The sequence below is a fragment of the Coturnix japonica genome, unplaced genomic scaffold (assembly GCF_054131305.1).
Source record: "Coturnix japonica strain WE unplaced genomic scaffold, WE-NBRP24 Scf041, whole genome shotgun sequence".
Classification (NCBI taxonomy): domain Eukaryota; kingdom Metazoa; phylum Chordata; class Aves; order Galliformes; family Phasianidae; genus Coturnix; species Coturnix japonica.
Window position 1 is genome coordinate 4,610,750 of NW_028188944.1, and position 25,553 is coordinate 4,636,302.

Here is a 25,553-nt window from a genome sequence, read left to right on the forward strand (position 1 = left end):
ATGTCTTACACCTATTCCCCCACGAGCCTTAATAGTTTCTACAATAGAAGTGTATTACTGCAATTTATCACAGTGATGTCTGGAAAATTCCCATTTCTTTTAATGTAAATGTATCTCATTTTGCCATGAAAATCACCAAACACATCAAGAATGTCCTGGAAATATTTCCTTTCTAAACATCCCTAAAATGGAGAAATGGTTTGAACACCAGTAGGGTTAGGATGGTAACAAATTAGCTAATAGAAACATTTAATTTCTTGTCATAGGCAAAACCCTTTTTCTCACGCAGCATCCTAGAGCTGTCCTCTCTGTTAGGTTTTTCCCTATGTAGCTCATTGAATCTTCATTCTGCTCCGTGGACTGAGCTGCTCGACTTGTAGTTCTTCCAGAGCAAAGACAAGAGATTCACGTCTCTTTTTTTTTATAGCTTTCTGGTAATTCTGAGTGGAGAATGTCTTAGAGAATACATCAGTAAGGAATGCAGCCATGTTCTACAAATCCTGAGTTAAAACACCAGTACTGCTACTCATGTCAGTCACAAATGTTTTTTCTCCATATAAACCTCATACTAACGTATCTCTTACCTTCCAGAGCTGAATAGTGGCATTACCAAACGGGTGAAAAACACTGAAATCCAGGAGGGAGAAGATTGTACTTTTGAATGCATTCTGTCCCATGAAAGCATTGATGAGTTCAAGTGGACACTGAATGGAAGCAGAGTGGAAAGTGGTGGGCGATTTAAAGCTTCTAACGTGGGTCGGAAATATACTCTCATTATCAAAAGTGTGACTCCTACTGACACTGAGGAAGTCGTTTTTACTGCCCGTGGTCTAACCTCCAAAGCCTCTCTGTCTGTGAAAGGTAATGAGATGGGAGAGATTCTGGGGCCTGATTCCTTCAACTGTCTTCTGATAAGATTGTCGTGAGAGCTAACTCATAATATGGTTAAAGTGAATAGCAACCTTCTACTTGAACCTCAAAGCACTGAGAATTTCTCTTAAAAATAAGTAAAAGGACAAAACATTTTACACAAATGTGAGAACTACCCAAAGCACTGGGGTAGTGTTGGCAATGGTCATCTCACTGCAGCTTGTTCCATTAACAGTAAATCAGGAATGCTCTGTTGAGGGAACTGTGGGAGCAAATATCCTCTAAGTATAAGCTGAAGGGATGGCCTTCACATCATCTAGCTGTACAACAAATTCCTATCTAGAACATGTGCATCTGAGAGCATCATCCAAGGCTCCCAGTGTGATGAGTGGAGAGAAGAAAGAGGCAGTTTTCAGACATGGTTCATCATCCTCAATTGGGTAGATTTAAGAGAAAATAAATGCTGCCTGGAATTCTATTGTCTGTACTTTGCAGATTACTGCTGGCTGTAGGATGGCGTCTGTTGCAAGTGCCTCTCTAACTTATCTCCAGCATGTAGATGCATGTATTTTGAGAGAGGCATCCTACCCTAAGTGTATGTAACTCAAATAGCAATGTTTTCTTCCAGGAAAACCTACTGAGGTTTCAAAACAGCTGGAGGATAAGACAGCAGCAGCAGGGCAGGACATCAGCCTGAGCTGTGAGCTGTCAAAACCGGATTTGAACATCAGGTGGTACAAGGATGGCAAAGCAATCAGAAAAAGCCAGAAGTACGACTTGCAGCAGGAGGGAACTGGGGCCATTCTGATCATCCATGACTCTACTGCCAAGGACAGTGGGGAGTACCCCTGTGAGACAGAGGACTCCATAACAAAAGCCAGGGTCACTGTGCAAGGTGAGTTGAAAAGCACACTGGGGATGGCATGTAGAGAAGTCGAGGTAAATATCTGCAGCCTGTGGGTGATGTTTTTCTCTTCTGTTTCCTTGAGCAGGATCAATTCTTAGTTTTCAGAAAATATGATGGATTAAAATCTTTTCCTTAAAATAATCTGGAAACTGAATGATTCTCCAGTGTGATGTGGATCTGGGCAGCCTGGTCTGGTGGTTGGTGACCCCTTGGAGGGGGTTTGAAACTAGATGATCTTTGAGGTCCTTTTCTACTCAGGCCACTCTATGATTCTGTGATCATTCTATGATTCTATGATCTTGGGTGTTAGTGAGCCAAGAATAGATGGCAATCTGAATTAGTCTATATTGAATATGTGTAATCAAAACTATATGCAGTTGATCAGATGAGATCCTACCAGCGCATGTATAATGGTATTGAACTTTCCAGATATCTACTGGAATTATCAAACCTATGTAAATGGGTGGACTCTGTGGTGGTCTTAGACTCTTTGCATCTCTATGTGATATTCTGAAATGAGGGCAAAGGAGATTCAGGACACCTCTGTATGCTTGGGACTTGTTGGGGTAACAAATCCCTTTGTCCTACACCCTCATCCTTTTTTTTTTTCCTTCCAGAAAAACCTAATTACTTTATCAAGGAACTTTCAGATCTGAAAATTGAAGAAAGTGGAAGTGCACTTTTTACATGTCAGAGCGAGAAAGCCGCATCCTTCGTCATATGGAGGAAAGGCATTGCTGAGCTCAGGCCTGGCAGGAAATACAAGAGGGCACAGAAAGGACGAGACCTGCAGCTGAGCATAAAAAATCTGGAGAAAAGTGACAGTGACGTGTACACCTGTGACATTGGTGATGCCCAGTCCAGAGCCAAGCTGGTTGTACAAGGTATGTGTGAGAGCCATATGACTGCGCATCCTGTTTCTCCACTACCAAGACATTATCCTGGTAGAATTTGTACATTTATGGCAGGTCTTTGGGGCTGCAGCTGTCTGGCCTGAATAGCGGTTCACAAGCCATGCACAGAGCAAGCTGCACGGAAAGGGAAAGAACTACCGACTAGAGCAGTGCCATTGAGAACTTTATGTATCATTTAAAAACCAAAAATGCTGATGTACGGTGAGGCTGGTGACCCAGAAATCAGTGTGAACTTTCTATCTCTGACCTTTCTGAGTTAAAAATAGTCCTCCAGAGTTCTAGGCAAAAATTCCCTTATGCTGCATTCTGGGTAGTTGTCATGGTTTAAACAAAAATCTACCTGTGTCCGTGACAGGGGGGCCACAGGCAAGCGAGGTGCTAGAAGGAGCTGAACCTCTGTCCCAACTACTTCAGAAGCAGCCCAAACCCCCTTGTACACGGCTAAGATCTCCTTCTCAGTTGGAGTGTAGCACTCCTCAGACCCTTTATATGCTCGACTCCAAAGTCTTGGGGGTTGGCCTTGGGTTTCTCCTAAAGCTCTTTGCCACAAACTCCAAGTGGGACCTTTCTCTCCAGCAGCAGTGTAGAGGATGTTCTTTACATCCTGTCCTGTCCGTACTGGCCCCAAGGCCACGGCACGGGCTATCTCTTGTTTTCTCTGCTCAAAAGCCTGCTGCTGCTCAGGACCCCATGAGAAATTATTCTTCTTCCGTGTTACCTGATAGAGGGGGCTCACTATGTGGCTGTAGTTTGGGACATGCATTCTCCAAAAGCCCACTACTCCCAGAAAAGATTGGGTCTCTGTCTTGTTGGTGGGCGGAGACATAGCAGTGATTTCTTCAATCACATCTGCTGGGATGTGTCAATGCCCGTCTTGCCATTTTACACCTAAGAACTGGATTTCCTGGGCAGACCCCTTCACCTTGCTGCGCTTAATGGCAAAACCAGCTTGCTAAAGAATTTGGATTATCTGTTTTCTTTTCTTGAAAATCTCTGCTGCTGTATGGCCCCACACGACAGTATCATCAATATACTGCAAGTGTTCGGGAGCATTACCCTGTTCCAAGACAGCTTGGATCAACCCATGGCAAATTGTTGGGCTGTGCTTCCACCCTTGAGTTAAACGGTTCCAGGTATACTGAACAGCTCTACAGGAAAAAGGAAACTGTGGCCTTCATTTTGCAGCCAATGGGATGGAAAAGAAGGCATTAGCAATGTCAGTGGTGGCATACCACCTAGCTTCTTTTGACTCCAGTTCATACTGGAGTTCTAGAATATCTGGTACAGCAGAACTCAATGGAGGTGTGATTTCATTTAGGCCACGGTAATCCAACGTCAACCTCCATTCTTCACTGGCTTTATGCACTGGCCATATGGGGCTGTTAAAAGGCGAGTCAGTTTTGCTAATCGCTCCCTGATTCTCTAATTGGCAGATTAGCTTGTGAATGGGGAGCAATGAGTCCCTATTGGTGCGGTACTGCCATCTGTGAACCACTCTGGTGGCAATTGGTACCTCTTGGTCTTTTACCTGGAGCAACCCCACAGCAGAAGGATCATCTGACAGATCAGGTAAAGCTGACAGCAGATAAACACCATTTGTGTTAACAGCAGCTATCCCAAAGGCCCATTGATACCCCTTGGGATCCTACAAATATCCAATCCTAAGGTAATCGATTCCCAGTATACATGGAGCCTCTGGACCAGTCACAATAGGGTGTTTTTGCCAGTTTTTACCAGTGAGGCTTATTTCAGCCTCCAACATAGTCATAGTTCTTGTAAACCCCCAGTCACTCCATGGATATATATTGGTTGTGTCCCTTGGTGACTTGAGGGCATTAGGGTGCATTGTGCACCAGTGTCCACCAAGGCTTTATATTTCTGGACAGCACCGAACTCAGTCTGGAGGCTGTCGTAGTTGGACTGAAGAGTGTTGTACCCGAACCGGAGGACGTTATACTCGGACTGGAGAGTGTCGAGTTTGGATTGGATACTCTCTCGGCCCTGAGACTCTCTCAACCTCAAAATCTTCCCTCTCAGGAATGATATTGAATAAGGCCTGGTAAGCATTAGCTAGGCCCCAAGTCATTTGTGCCTCCTTAGATCTGCCTGAGCCACAACATTCCTGTCTCAAATATGCAGTCAAACTCTCAGGATTCTTTAAGTGTTCAGGAGTAAAGCTCCATGACACTAAAGATGTCTGTCCTCTAAAAGTCTCTCCAAAGTTTCTCCACACTCCCTGCCACTCAGTATTCTCTGACTCTAGGGAAGACTTCCTCCTGAGGTTATAAATCCAGATACCGAGTGAGATCACTACAATAACCAACTGCAAATTGAGGGAGATTAATACGATTGACAATGTGGTCCACTGGGACAACTGGTCAGTCGAAGACTGCTTAAAAGATGCAAAGAAAAAAGGAAAAGCACGCTCAAAAACCTCCATATCCGTACTATTGGTTGCATTAGTTGCATTAGTTGCTCCCTCTGGAGCTGCATGCAAATACCAAATAAGCGTTGCTAACCATGCTTTCAATCTATTATACATTCCTATAACTTCATAGGAAAAATAGGCTAGCTTAAACATGGTCCAATATGTTTGGAGCATCGTAAAAGAGAAACTAATGAAATGCAGTACCTTATAAAGCACACTTAGTAGAGGGAACATTTTTTTTTTTTTTTTTCAATAGAGAGGGAAAAAAAGTAAAAAAAAAAAACCAAAGCTCAGCAGTGTTTATAAAATAAACCGGAGTATTGGCAGTCCGCCTGGACTTTCAAGGTCAAGCTCACAGGTGCAGAATCGCAAACCTAAGATAGCTCCTTAACAGGAGTGATACTGATAGCAAAATTACAAAATTATTAAACCATGACACCCTGGTATTTTTCTTTTATTTTTCTTAAATATTTTCCTTTTTTTTTTCTTAAATATTTTCCTTTTTACTATTTAAATGTTATGGGCACATCTTATAGAAACACAAGGCTGTTTACAAAGAAGTGCATGCTGTGTTGCTGTATGATGAGCAAGATACATCTATTCTTCATCTAGCAGGAATAGTTGCTGAGCCTTAAGAACAGTTTCAGAAAGCTTTGGGAATTTGGGCGTTTTCCTTGTTTCTGCAACACAAAATGAAAATTTACGCTGTATACAAAGAAAAGGGGAGTCCGAACTTGTACGTTAAATTTGAAGGAGATCAATCTGGGGTAATATTTTAAAAAAAAAAAAAAAAAAAAAAAAAAAAAAAAAAAAAAAAGGGAGCGTGGTCATCAAATACTATAAAATATATTAGCTGTTACTAGAATGCCACTTGTCTTCCCCCCATACGAATCACTGTCATGTTGTATGTGAATTTGTGAGGTCGGTTTTGAAGCTGAAATTAAAAACTTCTTGTATGGCTGTCTTCATAGTGGCTATCCAGACTATCTGTAGAAATAACAGCTATTATGTAGTCAGCTATTCACCAGTTTTAACTGATTATAAATTACGTTTCAGGGTGGAGAACATAGCATAGTGCCTGACACCTGTGTTGATCCTGAGGGCATTCTTGATTCTGTGCATTATGATGTCATGGATATTAAAGAGCAAGCTGAGGCAGCACATAGTTCCATTGTATCCCTGGGGGACCCGAAGGAAGATACTGGCTGGTTTGAAAAGCAGCTGGAGAAAACTAACTTTGAACTGATGGAGACCTAAGAAGAGCTACCAGAGAAAAACACCAAACTACTTAAAACTTTTTTATTTCCAAGAAAATGAATGCACAAAATGAAAGGATTCGAGAGCTAATGGACATTGTGGTGCAGAAAGATGACATTATTACAGAGCTACAAGACTTAAAATCTCATTTAGAAGAAAAAGTAAAAGATTATGTGAGTTTTACACATCTCCGTATCCTTACACAAAAAAAGGAAAACACTAATTCTATGCTTGTAATCAACACATTTTTGGAAAACTGATTTTCTGTATGTAGCTGGTACTCGCTTGAAATTGTAAACAATTCAAATTTATCTGAAGGTAGTTGTTGTTAACACAAACAACAAAAATATCAGTGTGTTCCACTATCTCCTGCCTCACACTCCTACATCAGAGGAAGAGCAACAGTAAAAGTATGTTGAGTAGAGTTGGAAGTACGAGTATGAATGGTCAGGATATCTCCACGTTCTATGCAGTCCATAAAACTTTATCCTGACTAATGTACTGCGAGCTACTGAATATGTGAAGACTAGCTTGATTAAGTATGTGTGCATACCACTTCTGGTGGTTTTTGTTCATTTTTTGATGTTTGGTAGCCTGAAGTAGCTCTGAAAACATTTATAGTTAATTCTGTCACTCGGATCTCTAACCTTGTAAGCTTAGCAACTTGACCCTTCTTAGTCTTTGACTGTCTGCATCACTGCAACTTAGTATTTCCATGGTATTAAAGCTGACTGTGATGAGTAGTCATGTCCTCGCCTATTACTTCTTCCAAGAACAAGGCTCCAACTCTATCTGTGAGATTGTGTGGCCTGAACACTTCTGAGGCTTTTCTTTTCATAAGCTACTAAAGATGAACAATCAGTCCTTGGCAGTGCCAGCATGGCTTAACAATCGTCATCTTGTAAGTAAGGAAGCTTCACTTGTGGTCAAGGACACAATCTAAAATATGCGTGACAGAGCTGACTAAGCTTTAAGGTTGGATTATATCTGTCACGATGAAAGTGATTTTAGCAGCTTAGCAGAAGTGTGATGTGATGAACTTGTGTGAGAGCTGACCATTTGCTCTTTGACCATGTTTGTAATTTTGTTGACTTATTGGAAACAGGAAATTCTTTGATAAACCGGTAAACTGTTGATTGTGTGCAAGTCTTTTACTTTGTAACCTGCTAGGCTCTTGCTTTCCCTTGTATACTCTACCGAGTATTGCACTTGTCATTATCTGAAGGTGTACTTGTTCTGTCTGCTATTGAGATTTGTAACTGATGTCTATAGAGTCACCGGGTAAATATTTTAGCTGTATGGTTTTGTGTAAATATTTGCCTACAGAAGATTACTGAGACTTAAGTGCTCCTTTTGTTAAGCTTCAATGTAACTGATCTTATATCAATACAGGAAAAGACTACCTACCATTTAACTACCATTAAAGCAGAACCGGCAGAAGAGAACACTAATAAAGGAACTGAAAGCAGCCAATTTTCAGTGCTTTCAGCTAAAGCACTGAAACAAGAGAAAACTGAGTTGGAAGTGGGAAGAAAGCGCAGTACTGATGAAGATAAGCCTACTGTGGAAGAGCCACCTCCAAAGAAAGGTACAGTTTCTTCCATCCTTGAACAGGGTGTCTTCCAAAACAATAAATTGCTTCCTATTCCGGATAGGAAGCAAAAGGCTGTGAAGCGCGTACCTTATGGTATAAGGAGAAAAGCCACTCTGTTAAACTGTAAATAGAAGTAACTGTTATGTAAATATCCCTTTTTCAGAAGGTCCTATGCTGTTCATTTTTGAATGCTTAAGAATAAAAGTTTTTTGCACTATTTTTTTCCTTTTTGCTGCTTTTTCCTCATCTGTTGATGCACTTGCAGATTTGGTAATAGTTTTAAAGCAGTTTCTTTAGGATTGTTTCAACTGCTGTTGCTGATCTTCTGAGTAGCATCAGCTGTTCAAATGCTTTTTTTTGTTTGTTTGTTTTGTTTTTCCTGAAGCAACTATCAAAATTGTTGACGACCTGCTAATTGCTCGCTCATGGGCAATATTTGAGCAAAATGGTTTGGATAAGCTCTGCTGCATTTAACTTCACTTCTGGGCACAGCTGAGCATCAGTGTTCCTAGAATTACGGAAGGCATATACAATGTAGAAGGGAAAATCTAAAACTTAGCTGTAGTCCCTTCCTTTCTTGTATTCCTCTTGCAAAATATGTGCAAGGGAGAAAGTCAAGGCCTTCTTTGGATGAGATGCTGTTCTTGGATGATTTGTCCCTGCTGCCTTTATTTGGCATTAATATTGAATCCTAATGTGACCACTGAATGGCATCACGTATATGCATCTTACCAGAGACTGAGGGAGGGATGTGGACTCCTCCATACTCCAAATAGTAGTGGGTTTGTTATAATCATATGACCAAAGCTCTCATTTAAAAATTAATGACAGCAATGCTCCACATAGGAATTAAAATGGGTAGCTGATAGTCACAATGTCAGCATGAAGTTTTCTGTTTAGAAGTACTGAGTATTCAATCATGTTAAAATTTTATTCTATTTGTGAGTATTAATAGCATCCAATTTCAAAAACTGCTTAATATATATTCTTTAGCTATGTTAAATATACACAGTAGAACAATGAGCACAGGTATGTTGTGCTGGTTCTTTTGTAGAATTAGTTATATAAGTAGCACGAGCAAAAGTGTTTTAGGAGATGCTAGGTTATCTCAGCTTCAAGTTCAGGGTATTTACACCATTCTCTGAGCTTTTAGGTCTTGTTTCCTATGCTCTGTAATAATGCTTTTTCCCTACTTCCTCTGTAAGGAGCTTCTAGACTGAACATTACACATCTTCTCCCTAGTCTTATTTATCTTGCTTTAGTGCTTGCTTGTTGTTTTCAGCATAAAGTGTTTAGATTACTTATAAATCATATTCCCCTCACTAGTGTTGCTGGGAGCTGCAATCAAAACCAAAACCTGGTTTGGGGTGGAATATGCCACTGCTGTTTCTTCAGTATGACTTCTAAATCAGTTGAGGGCTGTATATAAAACTCCTTAGATGAGTTAAGAGGCTGTTTCCATGCAGTACATGTGAATCTGTATGTAATGCAGGCTGCACGTGGGCGCTATAAAATTCTGCATTTCTGTAGTTGTAGTAATAAAAGGACTGTACAAGAATCACCATGGAATATATTGTTGTGGTGACACAATCCCTAGTAAGTCTTGACTTATTTTTTTTAATACTTAAAGTATGCATATTATGGAATGGACATAACTGGATTCTAAAGCAGTGATGAAATACAGCAGAAGTCGCTTTTGATAGAAAGAAAATGCATGTGATTTTAGCTAATTGCTCACCAGTTAAAGAAAAAAAACAGCCCCAAGCTAATGGAATATTTATGGAAACTTGAATCTGCAAATTTGTACAACTTTATGCGTGAACTTTATATGCAAAAGAGTAAGTGTGGACAGAAGTAGGAATCCTCATATTTTGTTTAGAGATCAACTGAATAAGAGAGACAGATATCAACACTTAAGTGATCAACTTGTCCAGAGTTTTATCTTTCTTTTGAAAGTAAGAGGACTGTGAGTTGGAATGAAATTTCTTAGAGAACTGTTTATCTACCATTTAGATGTAGATGGAGTGATTCCTGGCTGCCTTATAGGGATTGCTGAAGCAGGGAAGATAGAAAGAATATAGCTGTGAATTATCTATCTCGTTCCCATGTTTCTTAGATCTAATAAGATTTTCTACTGGTGTGGAGTGGAAGGTTTGAGTAGTGCCATGGTAAAAGTGTTCTTCCAGACTGAAAACCTTTTGCTGTTAATTCTGTATAGAAATCTGAGGCACCTGATTACATGTTCAGAGGTTTTTAATTCCTTCACTAGTATCAAATACTATGTGATGTGAGGGCATGGCTTGCATATTACGACAGTTTTTCACTTAGAAGTTGCTACTTGGTGTTGTGAACTGCTATGTAATAATGATTTTAATCAATCTGAGCTACATTCCTTTTCCCTTTTTTTTTTTTTTGTTTGTTTGTTTGTTTTACAGTAGTTGTAAATGAGAGAAAGAAAAAGAACACTGTAGAGCAAAAGAAAATTGAACATATGAAACAAAAGTGCTCCGCGTACCGAAAGGAAGTACTAGCACTGAGGGAAAGAACTGAAATCTTGGAACGTCATTTAGCTGTGCTTGAAGAACAATGCAGAAGAGAAAAAAATAAAAAAGAAGATTTCAGTAAGCAGGTAACAAGCCTGCGTATTGAGCTTTCTTTTTCTGAAGAAACAGCTGATGTCCTCCATGAACAAATTCTGCAGGGTCAAGCTGACTATCGGGAAATTGCTTCTGAACTGGATGAACAGAAATCTATAAATATGACACTAGAAGACAAAAATGGCCAACTAACTAACAACATAGAAGTTGCCAAAGAATGTATAATTGATAAAGTGTCACAAGTAAAAGAAATGCGGACCAAATTAGATGAATTATACAAATGTCACTTAGAGTTTCACGCCATCGGTACTGACTTTGTCAGTGTAAAGGATTCCTCAGACTGTGAAAAAGATGAGCCAGGGACATCTCAAATTAGTTCTGCATGCATTCAGTCACAGACTTCTTCCATCTCAGATCTTGTGCAGGACCTCTCCTTTAACTATAGTCTTGAAAGGATTTGGGAAGTATGCAGAAGTATTGTTGATGTTTCCTCACAAAAAAGTCAGCACATCAAAGCACTGCTTCAAGACAATGAAAACCTAAAGGCGGGACTGAATAATGCTGAAAATCATAATCGTCAACTTGTAATGAAGCTATGTGAGATTACAACTCACACTAGTCAGGAAGATGATCTTGTGAATCAGTTACATGAGCAAATAGAAAACTCAGGAGTTTGAAGAAAAGACTGCAGAAGATCAGAGAGTGATTGCACAATTTCAGGAGGAAGTTGCCAACTGTGAGGTAAAAATAAGAGAGCTTGAATATCGCCTGGAGGCTTCCAAGACAATGGAAGACAATGTGTCAAAACTCAATGAATTACTTAAAGAAAAAGAATCTATTATTGTTAATCTGGAGACAGTTACAGCAACTCTGCAGGAGAAGTCTGCAAATGCAGACAAAAAGTTTGAAGAGTTAAGTAGCAAAGAAGCAAATCTGATTCAAGAAGTTATACAGCTGAAAAACAGCTTGGAGCAGATGAAACACTCTCTTCGGGAAAAGGAAAAGAGTGAAATGGAGAAAGTGCAACGTATAGAATCGTAAGTAACCACTGAGTTAACTTAGAGCCCTTTGAGAATGAACTAGAGTTAAAAATAGTTAATGGGAACATCCCTTCGACTTAATGCATCTGCATGCTTATCAATGGCCAAACTACTACTTTAGGATGCTTTGGTATGCTACTTGAGTTCCAAGGGAAAACAGGAGTGTGCAAGGAAATAAAGAATAATATGGGGATTTCTGGTGGTTTTGTTGTATATACCTCAGAATAGCATCTGAATAATTTATTGCTTCAGCATCTGATTATGAGAAGCAAGCTGAAATTCGAAAGTAATTGTTTAAATCTTGTCACTGGTCTGGATAGATTTAAGAGTCTATTTACAAATAGAAACCAACAGGCAGGGCATGGATTAAGCTGTAATTGCTGTTTCCATGAGATGTGTAACAGTAATGTTCTTTGTCTCTTTATTTTTCACATAAGGCTAGAAAATATTCTTTCTGAGAGTTCTGCCCTTGTACTGAATTTGAAAAAAGATTTGCAGAGGAAAGAAGAAGAGTATGCAGATCTAAAAGACAAACATTCTGATGCCAAGAAACAAATTCAGCAAGTACAAAGCGAGGTTTGTAGTCAACTGAGATATTTTTTTCTGTAAGATTATGCTTGGCTTTCTGCTGTTAAAACTTCTCAAACTTTAACTATGAAGCTGGAAATTTCACACTAGTGTGGCTAGCAGCAAATCTTAGGTAAAGTTGCCATTGAAGCTCTAGAGGGGACCAGAAGTTAAAACATGGTTTCGCATAGATAATGAACAGAGGAAAGTAAAGTTGGTTAGTAGCCTGGAGTAAGGTTTGTGAAGAGAATAGTTAATCTGCCTCTGGAGGGGACTTGTTATTATCTCTACGTTACTGGTGACTTACCATTGGTATCCGTGGTAACTCCAAAGCCTAAAACCTAAGTCTTGTGAAAAAACGCTGATAACTGGGAAGAAGAATGCTATTTACTTGAAGAGAAATAGACTAATTTCCAGAGGCTCTTTAATATAAGCATGTATATTTTTTTTCTTCAGTTTCAGCTTCAGTGATGTTAGTAGTTAAAATTTAATTATTAAACAAGTAGATATTTTAAAACCCATTTTGCAGGATCTTAGTCTGAAAGTTTATTGGGTGTGCTTGGGGTGGAAAATTGAAGCTTAAAAATGAATTCATGTCTTCCTTGGTAACCTTGCACTTGCTGTCATTTTCCTACTCAGCACTTGTTTGTGAATTCCTCTTTATTTAACAAAGAAGTATTTGGCCAGGTTGGATTACAGAAGTCTTTTAATGAACCGTGAGCTGTGCTTACATTACAGGTGTCCACGATGCGTTCTGTGGAGGAATCCCTCAGGAACAGGATGGATGAACTTGAAAGGATTAATAACCAGTTTAAGGATGAGCTGGATTATAAAGACTATACTATCCAACAACTTAAACGGGTATTTTTCTTGCTCTTAATTTTTATTAAATGAATGATGCAGGTTTTCCAAGCAACAGGAAAAAGGTCAAAAAAAAAAAAAAAAATGGAGCAAAATGAAAGTGGCCAACTGAAATTAGTGGTAGACCATGAAAGATATTCAAATAATTAGTCACTACAGAGCACTGGCAGATTGCTTTAAATACAATAATCTGCATAGTAAATACATATGTAATACATGCATGTAACCTGATCTTGTTGAGTGACATCACGATATGTTAATTGAAATGTCTTACCATAAACTCTTTTTATCAGCTTGAGTCCTTATTTATGCTATATGAAAAACTTATTAATTCTAGGCTGTCTTAAAGATTCTGCTTGTTTCTACTGTGTATGCTTTTCTTTCAACATGAAATATAGGAGCTGGAGGAAAACGACCATAATCTTCAAAAGTGGCATGAGGAGAGAGATCAGTTAGTAGAAGCTTTGGAAGAACAGCTCAATACTTTGGCTTCTAATGCCATACAAAAAGAGACAGAAATAGCAGAACTGAGACAATCTGCCTTAAAGGATTCAAGCAAGGTCAGCTCTCCTTTCCTCCTACCTGATTAGCTACCCATAAATTCTGTAAAACTCCTGTAACTGCTCTTTGTATTCTGGGTGTGGTTCTGTTCTTGAACACTGTCGTATTGACATCATGTGCAACTAACCAAAAAAAGCACCAGCTTTTATTTTTGTTCTTCAGAACCAGAATTTCTGTTAATTACTAAAATTTCAATTTTTTCAGTAGTTCAGATAAGCAGATGTCAGTTTGATGCTTATGATCCTACAATCAGACTGGACATCTGTAGCTTTTTCTGATAATTCACAGCATTTCCGGATCCCAAGCTAGGCTCAATACTCAGACAGTAGTTCTGTCTCAGGTTTCTTACTTTATTTGCTTTCTCTCAGGTAGTATCTACAATGGCTTGAAAAGACAGAAGGGGACGTGGAGAGAGATTAAGGGAAGCATCAAAAAGCAGAGGGGGGATGATCTCTGGAAGTTGCATTTCTTATTTCAACATCCAGCTTTTAATCAGGATAGCCAATCTAAGCCGTAGCATAGAATTTCAGAAGCTAAACAGAAGACTAAATGAGTTGTGCTCTTTTGAGAATGTTTGGATTCACTTTCTCTGAGAAGAAAGATGTTCTCATAGCAAAACTTCCCCTACAACTGCCGACTTTCTCACAGTACCGAGGATTTGGGAACAAATAAAAGCTCGGGTTATTATATCTTAAGAGAGATGAAGGCTGAAGCACATAAGTAAAATAGAAGAATCAAAATATATTGTATTACAACTTCCCAGGCAATTCTGTGACTACTGCACTTGTAACAGTGACCGTACAAATCCGTGAAATGTTACTGTTCTTGAATAGTTAAGTGTTCTAGCCTGCAATTCTAAAACTGATGCTACTAAGTAATTGCAATACTGCTTGTGTGTGTTAATTCCTTTTGCCAATCCCACAACTCAGCAGTTTTTACTGTTTATTAGGATAATGCAACTGTGATAGAAGAGTTAAGAAAAGAACTGGCTGACAAAGATGACTTTATAAAGGAATTAAAACAACGCATTAACCACAGTAGCCCTCAGTGTTTGCCAGAAATACCTTTACTTGAAGAAAGACAAAGTAGAAGGAATGACTCTGTAAATGAAAAGGTATGATTATGTTTATAGAAAGTCAGTACTTAACATCTTGTTAACCCCTTTTTGTTCTTCTGTTTTCCTAAGAGATACTGGAGCTGGTATCATTTTTCTTAGCATATAGTCCTTTAACTACATATTCAGTGATGAGTACTTGTTGGTTCTTTTTGTCTTCCACTCAAACATGAGCTCTCATATTTTATTTACTAGAACACCATCTCTCTGTGTACATTATGGAACTTTTCCATGCAGTTTTCCATGTATTCGTATGTGGATGCTGAAGATTAGGCAGAGGTTTAGCCTTTGGTGTTCTAACATAGCAGCTGTGAGCGTGCAGAGTATGGGGGGAATGGATGACAAAACGACCAGAGCTACAGATTTTGTCACTAAATAATGTCTCACTTTCTCTCTTTTGGAGGCAGAATACTGCCTGAGACTGTTAGTGAGACCCAGTAGGGTGTATCTGAAGATCACACAATGAATAGATGTTACTACCTTCCCACACTTGTGCTGTGTTTCAGCTTACGTGTTCATGTGGCGTCTGAGCTTGAGGTTTTACACTGTAACTTTAGAAAACTCGAGATATTTTGGAGGTCTAATGCATAGCCTAATCTTTACTCCTTTTAAATATTTACAGCCTAGGAAACAACAAAGCAAAACTAAAACTGGAGAAAGTATTCCATTAAGACGCAAAGCTGAAGACAATTATTTGTCACGTCGATGTACTAGGAGCCTCACTTCATTAAATGAATCTGAGGTTAGTATGAAACTTCAGATCTGAAAATGTTGTGATTGTATTGCTTTTGATAAGGAATGAGTAGGAAAAGATCTCATGTTCTCTGAACAATTCCCAAGTTTTAATTTATTTATCCCTTTCAAGGTGATCAGATCACCTGTTTTTATAGCCTTTGATAGGAATAAAAGCTGTTGAAACAATTGTGTGATGAATTTTTGTCAGGTGCTGTTGAAAACTCTCCTCATGTTAATGCTTATGAAGTGGCTCATGATTAGATAAGTTACTTGGAAAAAATTCATGGAGCCACTGAAATGGGCACAGCAAATTGAACTTATTTTCTTCCTCTGCAGGATTTCTGGATATTGTTTTGTTAGCAGATGATGTTAATCATTCCTATATAAGTTTTTAATTGCTAACTTTCATAAAATAACAGTTACATATATTTTAAAAACAAAGTATTTATTAACCAACGTAATTCTTGGAAATACAGTGGGTGGTGATACTCCATTCAGATTCTTAGCAGAGCCTGATAAAGTGGCTCTGACTACTTTTTGTCTTTCTACAATTCAAAAAAGCATTAAAAACAAGCATTAAAAATGCTATTTCTACCTCAGTAAAGTAGTTGAAGAATTTAATCAATGAACTGCTTTAATGAACAAAACTAATAGCCAAGCTCAGTGATAATGGTTTAAGAGAAGGGAATTTCTCTTAACTCCATTGTGTATTTTCTTTGAAACCTGTAGACATAAATCAGCTTTTTAGACATCATGAGATGTCTAATACTGATATCTTAATGTCCTGTTTTTATAATTGAATGCTTATTTATTATTTGGTTTACAGTGGAATAGTTACCACTAGCAAATACTTCCCTACTATTAGCAAAGGTGTTTAAAGTGTTCACTTTTGTGACATCAATTGTTCTTTCCAAAAGAATCATGGCTGAAACTTGTCTTATTTTCCCAGGATTTTGTGAAAAGTGAGAACACGAAAAATACAAAATCTGTCATGGCTTTTAATTCACCCTCTGCAAGTGACGAGAAAATGGTTGGTTTTTGTTCTAGTTTTGAAGCTAGCTTGGGACTTCCTGTAAGCCACTTGTGTGGTCACACGAAAGAAGCAGTGTCTTATCCTTATGTGTATACCTGAATGGGAATCTTACATGCTTATGAGCTCTTCCTATTAAATTCCATAAGCTAACCAAAGGGCAAGTCAGTCTGTCCCCAGAGCGTGTAATGGCTGTACTGTGTAATGATTTGGAGGGAAGGATATTGCACACTGAATAGTTGGGAAGAGAAGCTTTAGTGTATTATCGTGTGCTTTTGTAAGTGAAGCCCTTGTATTAAACTAAGGTTCATATCATTAATATGCATGGCAGTTATTAAAAACAGATGTTCACATGTGATAGCAGTATCCTTGGCATGGTCAGAGTATGAGTAGTAGATTTTTCCCATCTGTTGTCTTCTGTTTTGTATGTTTGTTTGTTTTATGTAATTAGAACAGCTTATGTAAGAAACAACTCCACAGCTTGGGAGCTACTTTTAAAGAAACTACTGCCTTATTAAGAAACTTTAAGAAACGTATGCCTTGAAATAGCTGAGATTTTGACAACTCCCTAAAGGGTATAAAATTGTCTACATTACTTGCCGTTGTGGTATCATCAGCATAATGAACAGAGGTGTCAGTAGTAAAGCTCAAAATGTCAACTTCAAATAACGTTGAACTAAAATGAAGTTTAAACAATGCTCTTGTTTCACATGTTCACATCTCTGTTGAACAGAAATCCGGAAAAGACTACTTCCTGAGAAAGCGGGTACATGCTTCAAGACTGACTAAAAAGAAGGATGAAACACTGCAAAAAGTTGGAGATTTTATTCAAAGCTCTCCTTCTATTATACACTCTAGAGGTTGGTGTAGAATAAGTTTTATTCCATGTTTTCTAGACATTGTAGAATGGCTTGTTTCTGCTGTAGGCTATTAATGTATGTGTTCTTAGAGAACTTGTCTGCCATGTTAAGTTGTCCTTTGATTTATGAAGTAAATGCATTTATTCGTCTCTTCAGAGATTCATTATTACATTTGTGAAAACCTACAAGTATACAGAGAAAGTTGGTTCTGTCTTGTGCTTCTGTCAGCACGAAAGTTAGGCCTGTTGTTTAACTCCTGCTGAAGTTTCTGACTTCCAGCGACTTCTGAGCCATGATTGTCTTTCATGCTCCATTTTAATGTCTGCTTTAAGCTGCCGTACCTGAACCTATAAACAGTTTCAGCTATAGAAGCAATAAAGAACCTCGATGAACAAATACAATTTCTGAGTATTTTCACTTAAATTTTACGTGTCATTTATAAACCAAGTTTGTTATGAAGCTTTTTTTGCATTCAGTGATTTAAAGACTCACAAAACCAGTAAGTTGATTGGTTTATGTATCAAAACAAATTTCTTCTAGCCAAGAAGCTGATGTCAGTAGTAAGTTCTCCTAAATCAAACGAACCTGAAAGTCTCGAAGAAGGAGAGACCAAGCCAAAACGATGCAAAAGGAAGCTGTATTCCACTGTCGTTTCTGGCCCTCTAGATATACCTGCTTCTTTGGTAAGCGATTATACTGTAGTCTTGGCTTAAAATAAACTACTAAGGAGTCCAAACAGACTGGAGGTTTCATCTATTTGCAGGGGGAGGTTGAAAATACTGAGGTATTTCTTTCTACCAAGTCATTCTTGTTGGTCTTCCTGCTGTTCTGTTTTATTTTGTCCTCAAAGATCTCTGTGTTTGGCTGGCTTACAGTTTACTAAGTAGGTGATGTAGCAATCACGGAGATGTCTTCTAATTTGGAATCATAGATAATTTCAGTGTGTCGGAGTGGGATTATTCTACTACACGCTTTTCTAGAGCACAACTTAGACAGCTTTTTAGGTATGCTTAAACTATGATCTCCTGTCTAAGCAAACTTGCAAAGGATCTGATGTGCCAATTTCATGACTCTGTCAGCAGCTATTGTGCTAAGAACATTCTTGCTCTGTTGGAACTGCATCTTTTAATTATATTAGAGTCCTTTTTCTGTTCAGCATAGTGATCATTTGCCCATACTGTAATATCCCTCTGAATTTTTTGATGATTTGACGAATGATAGGGGCAGAAACCAAAATGTTATATTTTTTTTGTTAGAGGATGAAGAAGATGAGAATTTCTTTTCTCGCTGTAGTTCTGAGAACATGGAACTGAACCGAGAACTGAAATTCTGGGCAAGTCATAGCTACAGGGATTGAGGCTAAAAATGTTTTCTGAACGCTTCATGTTTCACAAAACAAGTATTATAATACTCTTTTGAAAATAAGTATTTCAAAATGAAAGCTGCCTTCAGGCTTTCCTCAGATGTGTGTGCTTTTTTAAGATAAACAGGATTTTGTACATTCTCCATATTTGTTCCTTGTGATTAAGCTACATTAAAATGATCTCGGTATCCCATAGTTTTCTGAATAAAATATAATAAGCAAATGCCATTCTGAAATCCATTTAGGGGAAGAAATATGTTTGCGTGGGTCAAGAAGAGCTTGTCAGTCTTGTGTGAAAAGATGAGTAACTTTTGAAATGTTTTCTTCAGGAATCTGAGGAACAAAAGAAGGAAAGTGATCATCTGATCATCAAGCGACGGCTGAGATCCAGAACAGCTAAAAAACCTTGAAGAAGCGTGTTTGTTCCCCTTTCTCAGGACATACTTTTATCGTATTATTAAAACTGGTTGTTAATAAACAGTAACAGTTACTCCGTTGTGTTCTTAAATTTGTATATAGGTGTACAGTGTCTCTCTGACAGTTTCAAACTGACTCCATTGAGGCTGAAATAAATACAAGCTTTCTTAAACTGTGTTTGGATTTTATTGTGGTTAAGGGTTTATTTATTTTTGTCTTGCCTCCCCTGTATAGGAACAGTATCTCTAGGACTGATTGCTATTTACCCATTGTGCAGTAATAACTGTACTTGTTCAGGATGGCCTGGCTTGCTTTTTTCACGTGACTGGTGTACTTAGCAGAAATCCGGGGGAGAGAAGAGCATGAATACACATTAATATTTATGTATACTTAATTTTTGGGCCTTTTTAAATAATTTTCTTTGGAGAGAAGATGGTGCCAATTCCTCAGTGTGGAAGAAAGGTGCTTTCCCTCACTTGTGCAAATTCAGCTTTAACTTAATAAACTTAGAAAAATAAACCCAATACATTTGGGGGGAATTCTAATATCCCAAATACTGTTCTCCCCCTCAGTGAGCTTCGAACCTTTAGATGCTGTTGGATGAATTAGCTGAAAGGTTCTCAGCTGGCAGTATGTCCTTGTGTTGTCTCCAAGTCCAATAGTTCCTATAGATTCAATTGCTCAGGAGGTAAAAACATGGATGAAAGCCGACTTGGGTGAATATTTGAGAGTTTGATGGGAGTGAATTGCCTTAAAAGCAGCTGTTGATAGAACAATATACTGATTGAATTTAAAAAAACCCACAATCGTACTATTTGTTGCTGTGCCGATAAGCTTTCTCCTTGCTTGTAGGCTTGTGAGATCCAGGTTTGCAGAAAACAATCTGTGAAAAGTCATGGGAATCGTGTGGTTTTATGCTCAGCAATCTCATTAAAAACTTGAACTGACTTTTAGAAGCTTTTCTCCATGGTGTTAGCTGGACAAATCTGCATGTGGATGTCAACATGGAGGCTTTTATTGACCTGGAGTAGAAAACAGCATTCGTACCTACCAGGTGAGATGGGCAGCTACTGCACAGGTACACAGAAGAAACTGATGGAAGCATAAGTACTTGAAATCACCCTCCCTCCTATTTATTGACCTACGTATGTGAATGCCGTGCATGAATGCCTCATAGCCAGATGTCAAAATGGAACAATGCTGCCTGAAGTGGTTGGTGACAATATGGAAGACGGTTCTGATTAGCTGCAGTTTGCAAATTACTTGCAAATATTTCATATCCAGAAGACTGCATTTTATCAGCCATGCGATATTGGAGGCAAAGTCATTGCAGGGGATGGGAGTGATCTACTTGTTCCAGAAGCTGTTAATAGAGCTCTCGTTGCTACTGGGTACATCATGATATACACTTAATTACACTACTTTTCAAATGGTATTTTTATTATGAGAACAGCCTCATTGCTGCCTGCTGCTGCATGGGAAAAGTAGTTGCACACTTGGTATAATTATATGTGGTTCTCTGCTGCAAAACTGACCTTTTACAAAACGTCACATGTGGTGTTTGGTGAGTCTCAGGCTTGCCTAATTTCTGTGCATTTTCGTAAGGCACAGCAAGTGCAGAAAACAGGTTGCTTTGTTTAGGGAAAAGAAAAACCAACCACAAATGTTTAGCTGACTTGCGGAATCAAACTCTATAATCCAGAGATGGGTTGTAAAGCAGGTATGTTTATTCCAGCGTTGCGCAGCGCCGGGTGCAAGGGGGAGAGCTCCTCCAAACCTGCACACCGACTTGTAAAGCCGTGATACAGAAAGCAGGCAGAAGAAACATCCTTCAAATCCAGAAGGTAAACTCCACCTATTCATTCCTTAACTGGGTTAATAAAGTGCATGGATTTGCCACCACTGAGTGTATGCATTCAACAATTCTATTACTTGCCTTCAAGTGTTGTACCAAACTACAGCACTTGCTATCAAAAATTTTTGCAAAATTGGAGTCCAAACTCCAGAAAGTCTTCTATCCTTCTACAGTTCTGTATCCTTATAGGGTACCACTTTACCCTGACTGGGCAATCTCTTGCTTTTAACTTCTATTCAGGGCTTCATGTTTGGCCCTGATGCCCACACCCCTAAGTGCATCATGTTTGATATTGCTGTGACTCCTGGGGTACAACATTGTTTTTCCCCATTTGTGCTAATGTCAGACTTACAGTTTTTAAACAGTCAATATTGTTGGACCCTTAGCTCCAGTTTTATTAAATTTCTTGCCAGAGCAACCTGGCAGGTACAAGAATTTCTGTATTCCTACTTAGTTTATATTTAATTAATCCAAAAAAAACCGTAAACCTTTTCTTGTTGGGCAGTAGCTTCTATTACTGTTACAAAACCATCTATGAGTAGTAAGAAGCACCCATATCCACCAGAAAATAAATCTCTTTATCCTGCTTCCCTAGATGCAATTTCCCGTTGCAGTTTGCACACTGCTTTCCTTTCAGTGGGGCGGAGCCCTCCCTGGGCACTTCAAGCCCCCACTCCCCCCACCTCTCCCTGAGGGGATCTCTGGGTCCTACGGCCCTATTCTGGCACCACAACAGTAACAGCTGTTATTATCACCAATTCCCTTACTATCTGTTTGTCAAGCAGTTTTGTTTTGTTTTCATATCGTTCACCTCTTTTCAGTCCTGACATCCCTGTTATACCTTGCCAGTCCTTAGTCCTCCAGCCTGTGTCTGTCCCAAACTTTCTCACTTTCCAAACTCTCATCATTACAAAAACTACTAACATCCTATTTCAGTTTCACCTCCTTCTCTCCAGGTGTCCAGTGCTAACACTGGGATTTCAGGTTTCCTACATCTCTGCACATGAAGGCTATTCTCACTTCCATTGCCCCCTCCTCCCCACCTCCCCCCTTTGCTGCTTACAGCAACAGTCTCTGTACCCGGCTCTCTCTCACTCCAAGAGTTCTTGCAAGGGGGGGGAAACAATACAGGGGGTTGCTCTCATACCAGCACACATAAACTCACTTTCTCTTTAACTCTTTTTCCTTTGTACACGATTTCACTATTTGTACCTTCAGTTACACTTCCACACACCCTCAATTATACTTCTGTATACCAATAGCAATTACACTTTCTTATACCATCAAAGCAGTTTGTCCCATTCCCTTCAAAACCCATGTATCAAACAGTACAATTTTTCAGTTTCCACAAACTAAAATTCCACAATCTTCCACAAACTAAACAATTACCCTTCAGGTATTGAAAGGCTGCAATGAGGTCACCCCGCAACCTTCTCTTCTCCAGGCTGAACAAATCCAACTCCCTCAGCCTGTCCTCATAGGGGAGGTGCTCCAGCCCCCTGATCATCTTTGTGGCCCTCCTCTGGACCCTTTCCAAAATCTCCATGTCTTTTTTGTACTGAGGGCTCCACACCTGGACACAGTACTCCAGATGGGGCCTCACAAGAGCAGAGTAGAGAGGGACGATCACCTCCCTATCCCTGCTGACCACCCCTCTCCTGATGGAGCCCAGGATCCCATTTGCTTTCTGAGCTGCAAGAGCGCACTGCTGGCTCATGTTAAGTTTCTCATCTATCAGGACCCCCAGGTCCTTCTCTGCTGAGCTGCTCTCAAGGACAACTCCTCCCAGCCTGTACAGGTGCCTGGGGTTCTTCCGGCCCAAGTGCAAAACCTTGCACTTTGCCGTGTTGAACCTCATTAGGTTCACCCGAGCCCAGCTTTCCAGCCTGTCAAGGTCCCTCTAAATGGCATCCGTTCCCTCCACCGTATCGACCACACCACTCAGCTTGGTGTTATCAGCAAACTTGCTGAGGGTGCACTCCATTCCCTCATCTATGTCATTAATAAAGATGTTAAAGAGCACCAGTCCCAAGACAGACCCTTGGGGGACACCGCTCGTTACCGGCCTCTACCTGGACATAGAGCCATTGATCACCACCCTCTGTCTGCGGCCTTTCAACCAATTGCTTATCCATCGAGTTGTCCACCCATCAAATCCACTTCCCTCCAATTTGGAGATGAGGATGTGGTGCGGGACCATGTCAAAGGCCTTGCTCAGGTCCAGGTAAATGACATCAGTCACCTTCCCTTTGTCCACCAACGCCGTCACTCCATCATAGAAGGCCACAAGATTAGTTAAGCATGACCTTCCCCTGGTGAAGCCATGCTGGCTGTCTCAGATCACATGCTCGTTCTTTATGTGATCGAGCATGTTGTCCAGGAGGATCTGTTCCATAATCTTCCCAGGCACAGAGGTGAGACTCACCGGCCTGTAGTTACCCGGGTCCTCCCTACTCCCCTTCTTGTAAATGGGAGTGACGTGACCCTTCCTCCAATCATCCGGGACCTCACCTGACAGCCACGACTTCTCAAATATGATGGAGAGCGGCTCAGCAACCACCTCAGCCAGCTCCTTCAGGACCCTGGGATGCACGCCATCTGGCCCCATAGACTTGTACTCATTCAGTCTAAGGAGGCACTCTCGGACTTGCTCTACCCTTACAGTGATGAGGGATTTACCTCCTTGGTCCCCACATAGAGGTATGGGGGTGCAAGACTTAGGGACGTGAAAAAGACTAGAATCCTGGCCATCAGTGAAGACCGGTGTAATTCATCCACTTCTGCACTTCAGGCATGAGTGAAAGAATTACAATGCGAAACAACCACCAAGGTGAACTCTTCCAAAAAGGCGAAAGTTCCAGTTGCTGCAAGCCACCGAGGTAAACAATAGAGGGGCCCTGCCCCCAGCCAGGGGGGGGAAAGGGACAATAGAGTATACTGGACTGTGTGGATTAAGTGGCCTGGCACATCTCAACCACAGAAATATAAAGCCTTGGTGGACACTGGTGCACAATGCACCCTAATGCCCTCAAGTCACCAAGGGACACAACCAATATATATCCATGGAGTGACTGGGGGTTCCCAAGAATTGACTATGTTGGAGGCCGAAATAAGCCTCACTGGTAAAAACTGGCAGAGACACCCTATTGTGACTGGTCCAGAGGCTCCAAGTGTTTTGGGTATCGATTACCTTAGGATGGGATATTTTAAGGATCCCAAGGGGTATCGATGGGCCTTTGGGATAGCTGCTGTTAACACAAATGGTGTTTATCTGCTGTCAGCTTTACCTGGTCTGTCAGATGATCCTTCTGCTGTGGGGTTGCTCCAGGTAAAAGTCCAAGAGGTACCAATTGCCACCAGAGTGGTTCACAGACGGCAGTACCGCACCAATAGGGACTCATTGCTCCCCATTCACAAGCTAATTCTCCAATTAGAAAATCAGGGAGTGATTAGCAAAACGCACTCGCCTTTTAACAGCCCCATATGGCCAGTGCATAAAGCCAGTGAAGAATGGAGGTTGACAGTGGATTACCGTGGCCTAAATGAAATCACACCTCCATTGAGTGCTGCTGTACCAGACATGCTAGAACTCCAGTATGAATTGGAGTCAAAAGAAGCCAGGTGGTATGCCACCATTGACATTGCTAATGCCTTCTTTTCCATCCCATTGGCTGCAAAATGCAGGCCACAGTTTGCTTTTACTTGGAGAGGTATTCAGTATACCTGGAACCGTTTACCCCAAGGGTGGAAGCACATCCCAACAATTTCCATGGGTTGATCCAAGCTGTCTTGGAACAGGGTAATGCTCCTGAGCACTTGCCTTATAATGATGATATTGTGGTGTAGGGCTATACAGCAGCAGAGGTTTTCAAGAAAGGGAAACGGATAATCGAAATTCTTTTGCAAGCTGGTTTTGCCATTAAGCGCAGCAAGGCGAAGGGGCCTGCCCAGGAAATCCAGTTCTTAGGTATAAAATGGCAAGATGGACGTCATCACATCCCAGCAGATGTGATTGACAAAATCACTGCTATGTCTCCGCCCATCAACAAGACAGAGACCCAATCTTTTCTGGGAGTAGTGGGCTTTTGGAGAATGCATGTCCCAAACTACAGCCACATAGTGAGCCCCCTCTATCAGGTAACACGGAAGAAGAATAATTTCTCATGGGGTCCTGAGCAGCAGCAGGCTTTTGAGCAGATAAAACAAGAGATAGCCCGTGCCGTGGCCTTGGGGCCAGTACGGACGGGACAGGATGTGAAGAACATCCTCTACACTGCTGCTTTAGAGGAAGGTCCCACCTGGAGTTTGTGGCAAAGAGCCTCAGGAGAGACCCGAGGCCGACCCCTAGGATTTTGGAGTTGAGCGGATAAGGGTCTGAAGAGCACTACACTCCAACTGAGAAGGAGATCTTAGCCGTGTATGAGGGGGTTCGAGCTGCTTCTGAAGTAGTTGGGACAGAGGTTCAGCTTCTTCTAGCACCTCGCTTGCCAGTAATTAACTGGATGTTTAAAGGACAAATTCCTTCCACCCATCATGCTACTGATGCCACTTGGAGTAAGTGGATTTCATTAATTACTCAATGA

At 40.3% G+C, this 25,553-nt stretch overlaps 2 protein-coding genes and 1 long non-coding RNA gene across 6 annotated transcripts; all 3 read left to right on the forward strand.

The window, feature by feature from the left end:
- The first annotated feature begins 1,674 nt into the window (after positions 1–1,674).
- Positions 1,675–6,372, forward strand: LOC146752860 (uncharacterized). Of its 2 annotated transcripts, none has more exons than XR_014940362.1 (3): positions 1,675–1,765; positions 2,395–2,661; positions 6,176–6,372. It is a non-coding gene; the product is annotated as an uncharacterized LOC146752860 (long non-coding RNA). The 2 variants fall into 2 exon arrangements; XR_014940361.1 differs by lacking the exon at positions 6,176–6,372 and adding an exon at positions 4,125–4,332.
- A 61-nt stretch (positions 6,373–6,433) lies between these two features.
- Positions 6,434–11,606, forward strand: LOC146752861 (kinesin-like protein KIF20B). The gene is made up of 3 exons (XM_085531264.1): positions 6,434–6,549; positions 7,769–7,964; positions 10,409–11,606. Exons 1-3 carry the CDS (start codon positions 6,466–6,468, stop codon positions 11,242–11,244), a joined length of 1,116 nt encoding a protein of 371 aa, XP_085387390.1. The 5' UTR covers positions 6,434–6,465; the 3' UTR covers positions 11,245–11,606.
- Positions 11,607–12,920: 1,314 nt separating this feature from the next.
- LOC146752862 (kinesin-like protein KIF20B) lies at positions 12,921–19,287 on the forward strand. Of its 3 annotated transcripts, XM_085531260.1 has the most exons (8): positions 12,921–13,035; positions 13,434–13,595; positions 14,546–14,710; positions 15,333–15,452; positions 16,395–16,475; positions 17,209–17,335; positions 17,876–18,018; positions 19,028–19,287. In XM_085531260.1, the coding sequence occupies exons 1-8, from the start codon at positions 12,922–12,924 to the stop codon at positions 19,106–19,108; spliced, it is 993 nt and encodes a 330-aa protein (XP_085387386.1). In that variant the 5' UTR covers position 12,921; the 3' UTR covers positions 19,109–19,287. The 3 variants fall into 3 exon arrangements, with proteins under 3 accessions (XP_085387386.1, XP_085387387.1, XP_085387388.1); XM_085531261.1 differs by lacking the exon at positions 16,395–16,475; XM_085531262.1 differs by lacking the exon at positions 14,546–14,710.
- Positions 19,288–25,553: the final 6,266 nt, after the last annotated feature.

Excerpts from the sequence above, each read along its gene's own strand:
- LOC146752861 (XM_085531264.1), top strand. The coding sequence starts at position 6,466 with ATGGACATTGTGGTGCAGAAAGATGACATTATTACAGAGCTACAAGAC. Across the intron at positions 6,550-7,768 it reads AAGAAAAAGTAAAAGATTAT|GAAAAGACTACCTACCATTT; the intron begins GTGAGTTTTACA and ends ATATCAATACAG. Across the intron at positions 7,965-10,408 it reads AGAGCCACCTCCAAAGAAAG|TTGTAAATGAGAGAAAGAAA; the intron begins GTACAGTTTCTT and ends GTTTTACAGTAG.
- LOC146752862 (XM_085531260.1), top strand. The coding sequence starts at position 12,922 with ATGCGTTCTGTGGAGGAATCCCTCAGGAACAGGATGGATGAACTTGAA. Across the intron at positions 15,453-16,394 it reads CTTCATTAAATGAATCTGAG|GATTTTGTGAAAAGTGAGAA; the intron begins GTTAGTATGAAA and ends TTATTTTCCCAG. Across the intron at positions 17,336-17,875 it reads TTCTATTATACACTCTAGAG|CCAAGAAGCTGATGTCAGTA; the intron begins GTTGGTGTAGAA and ends AATTTCTTCTAG.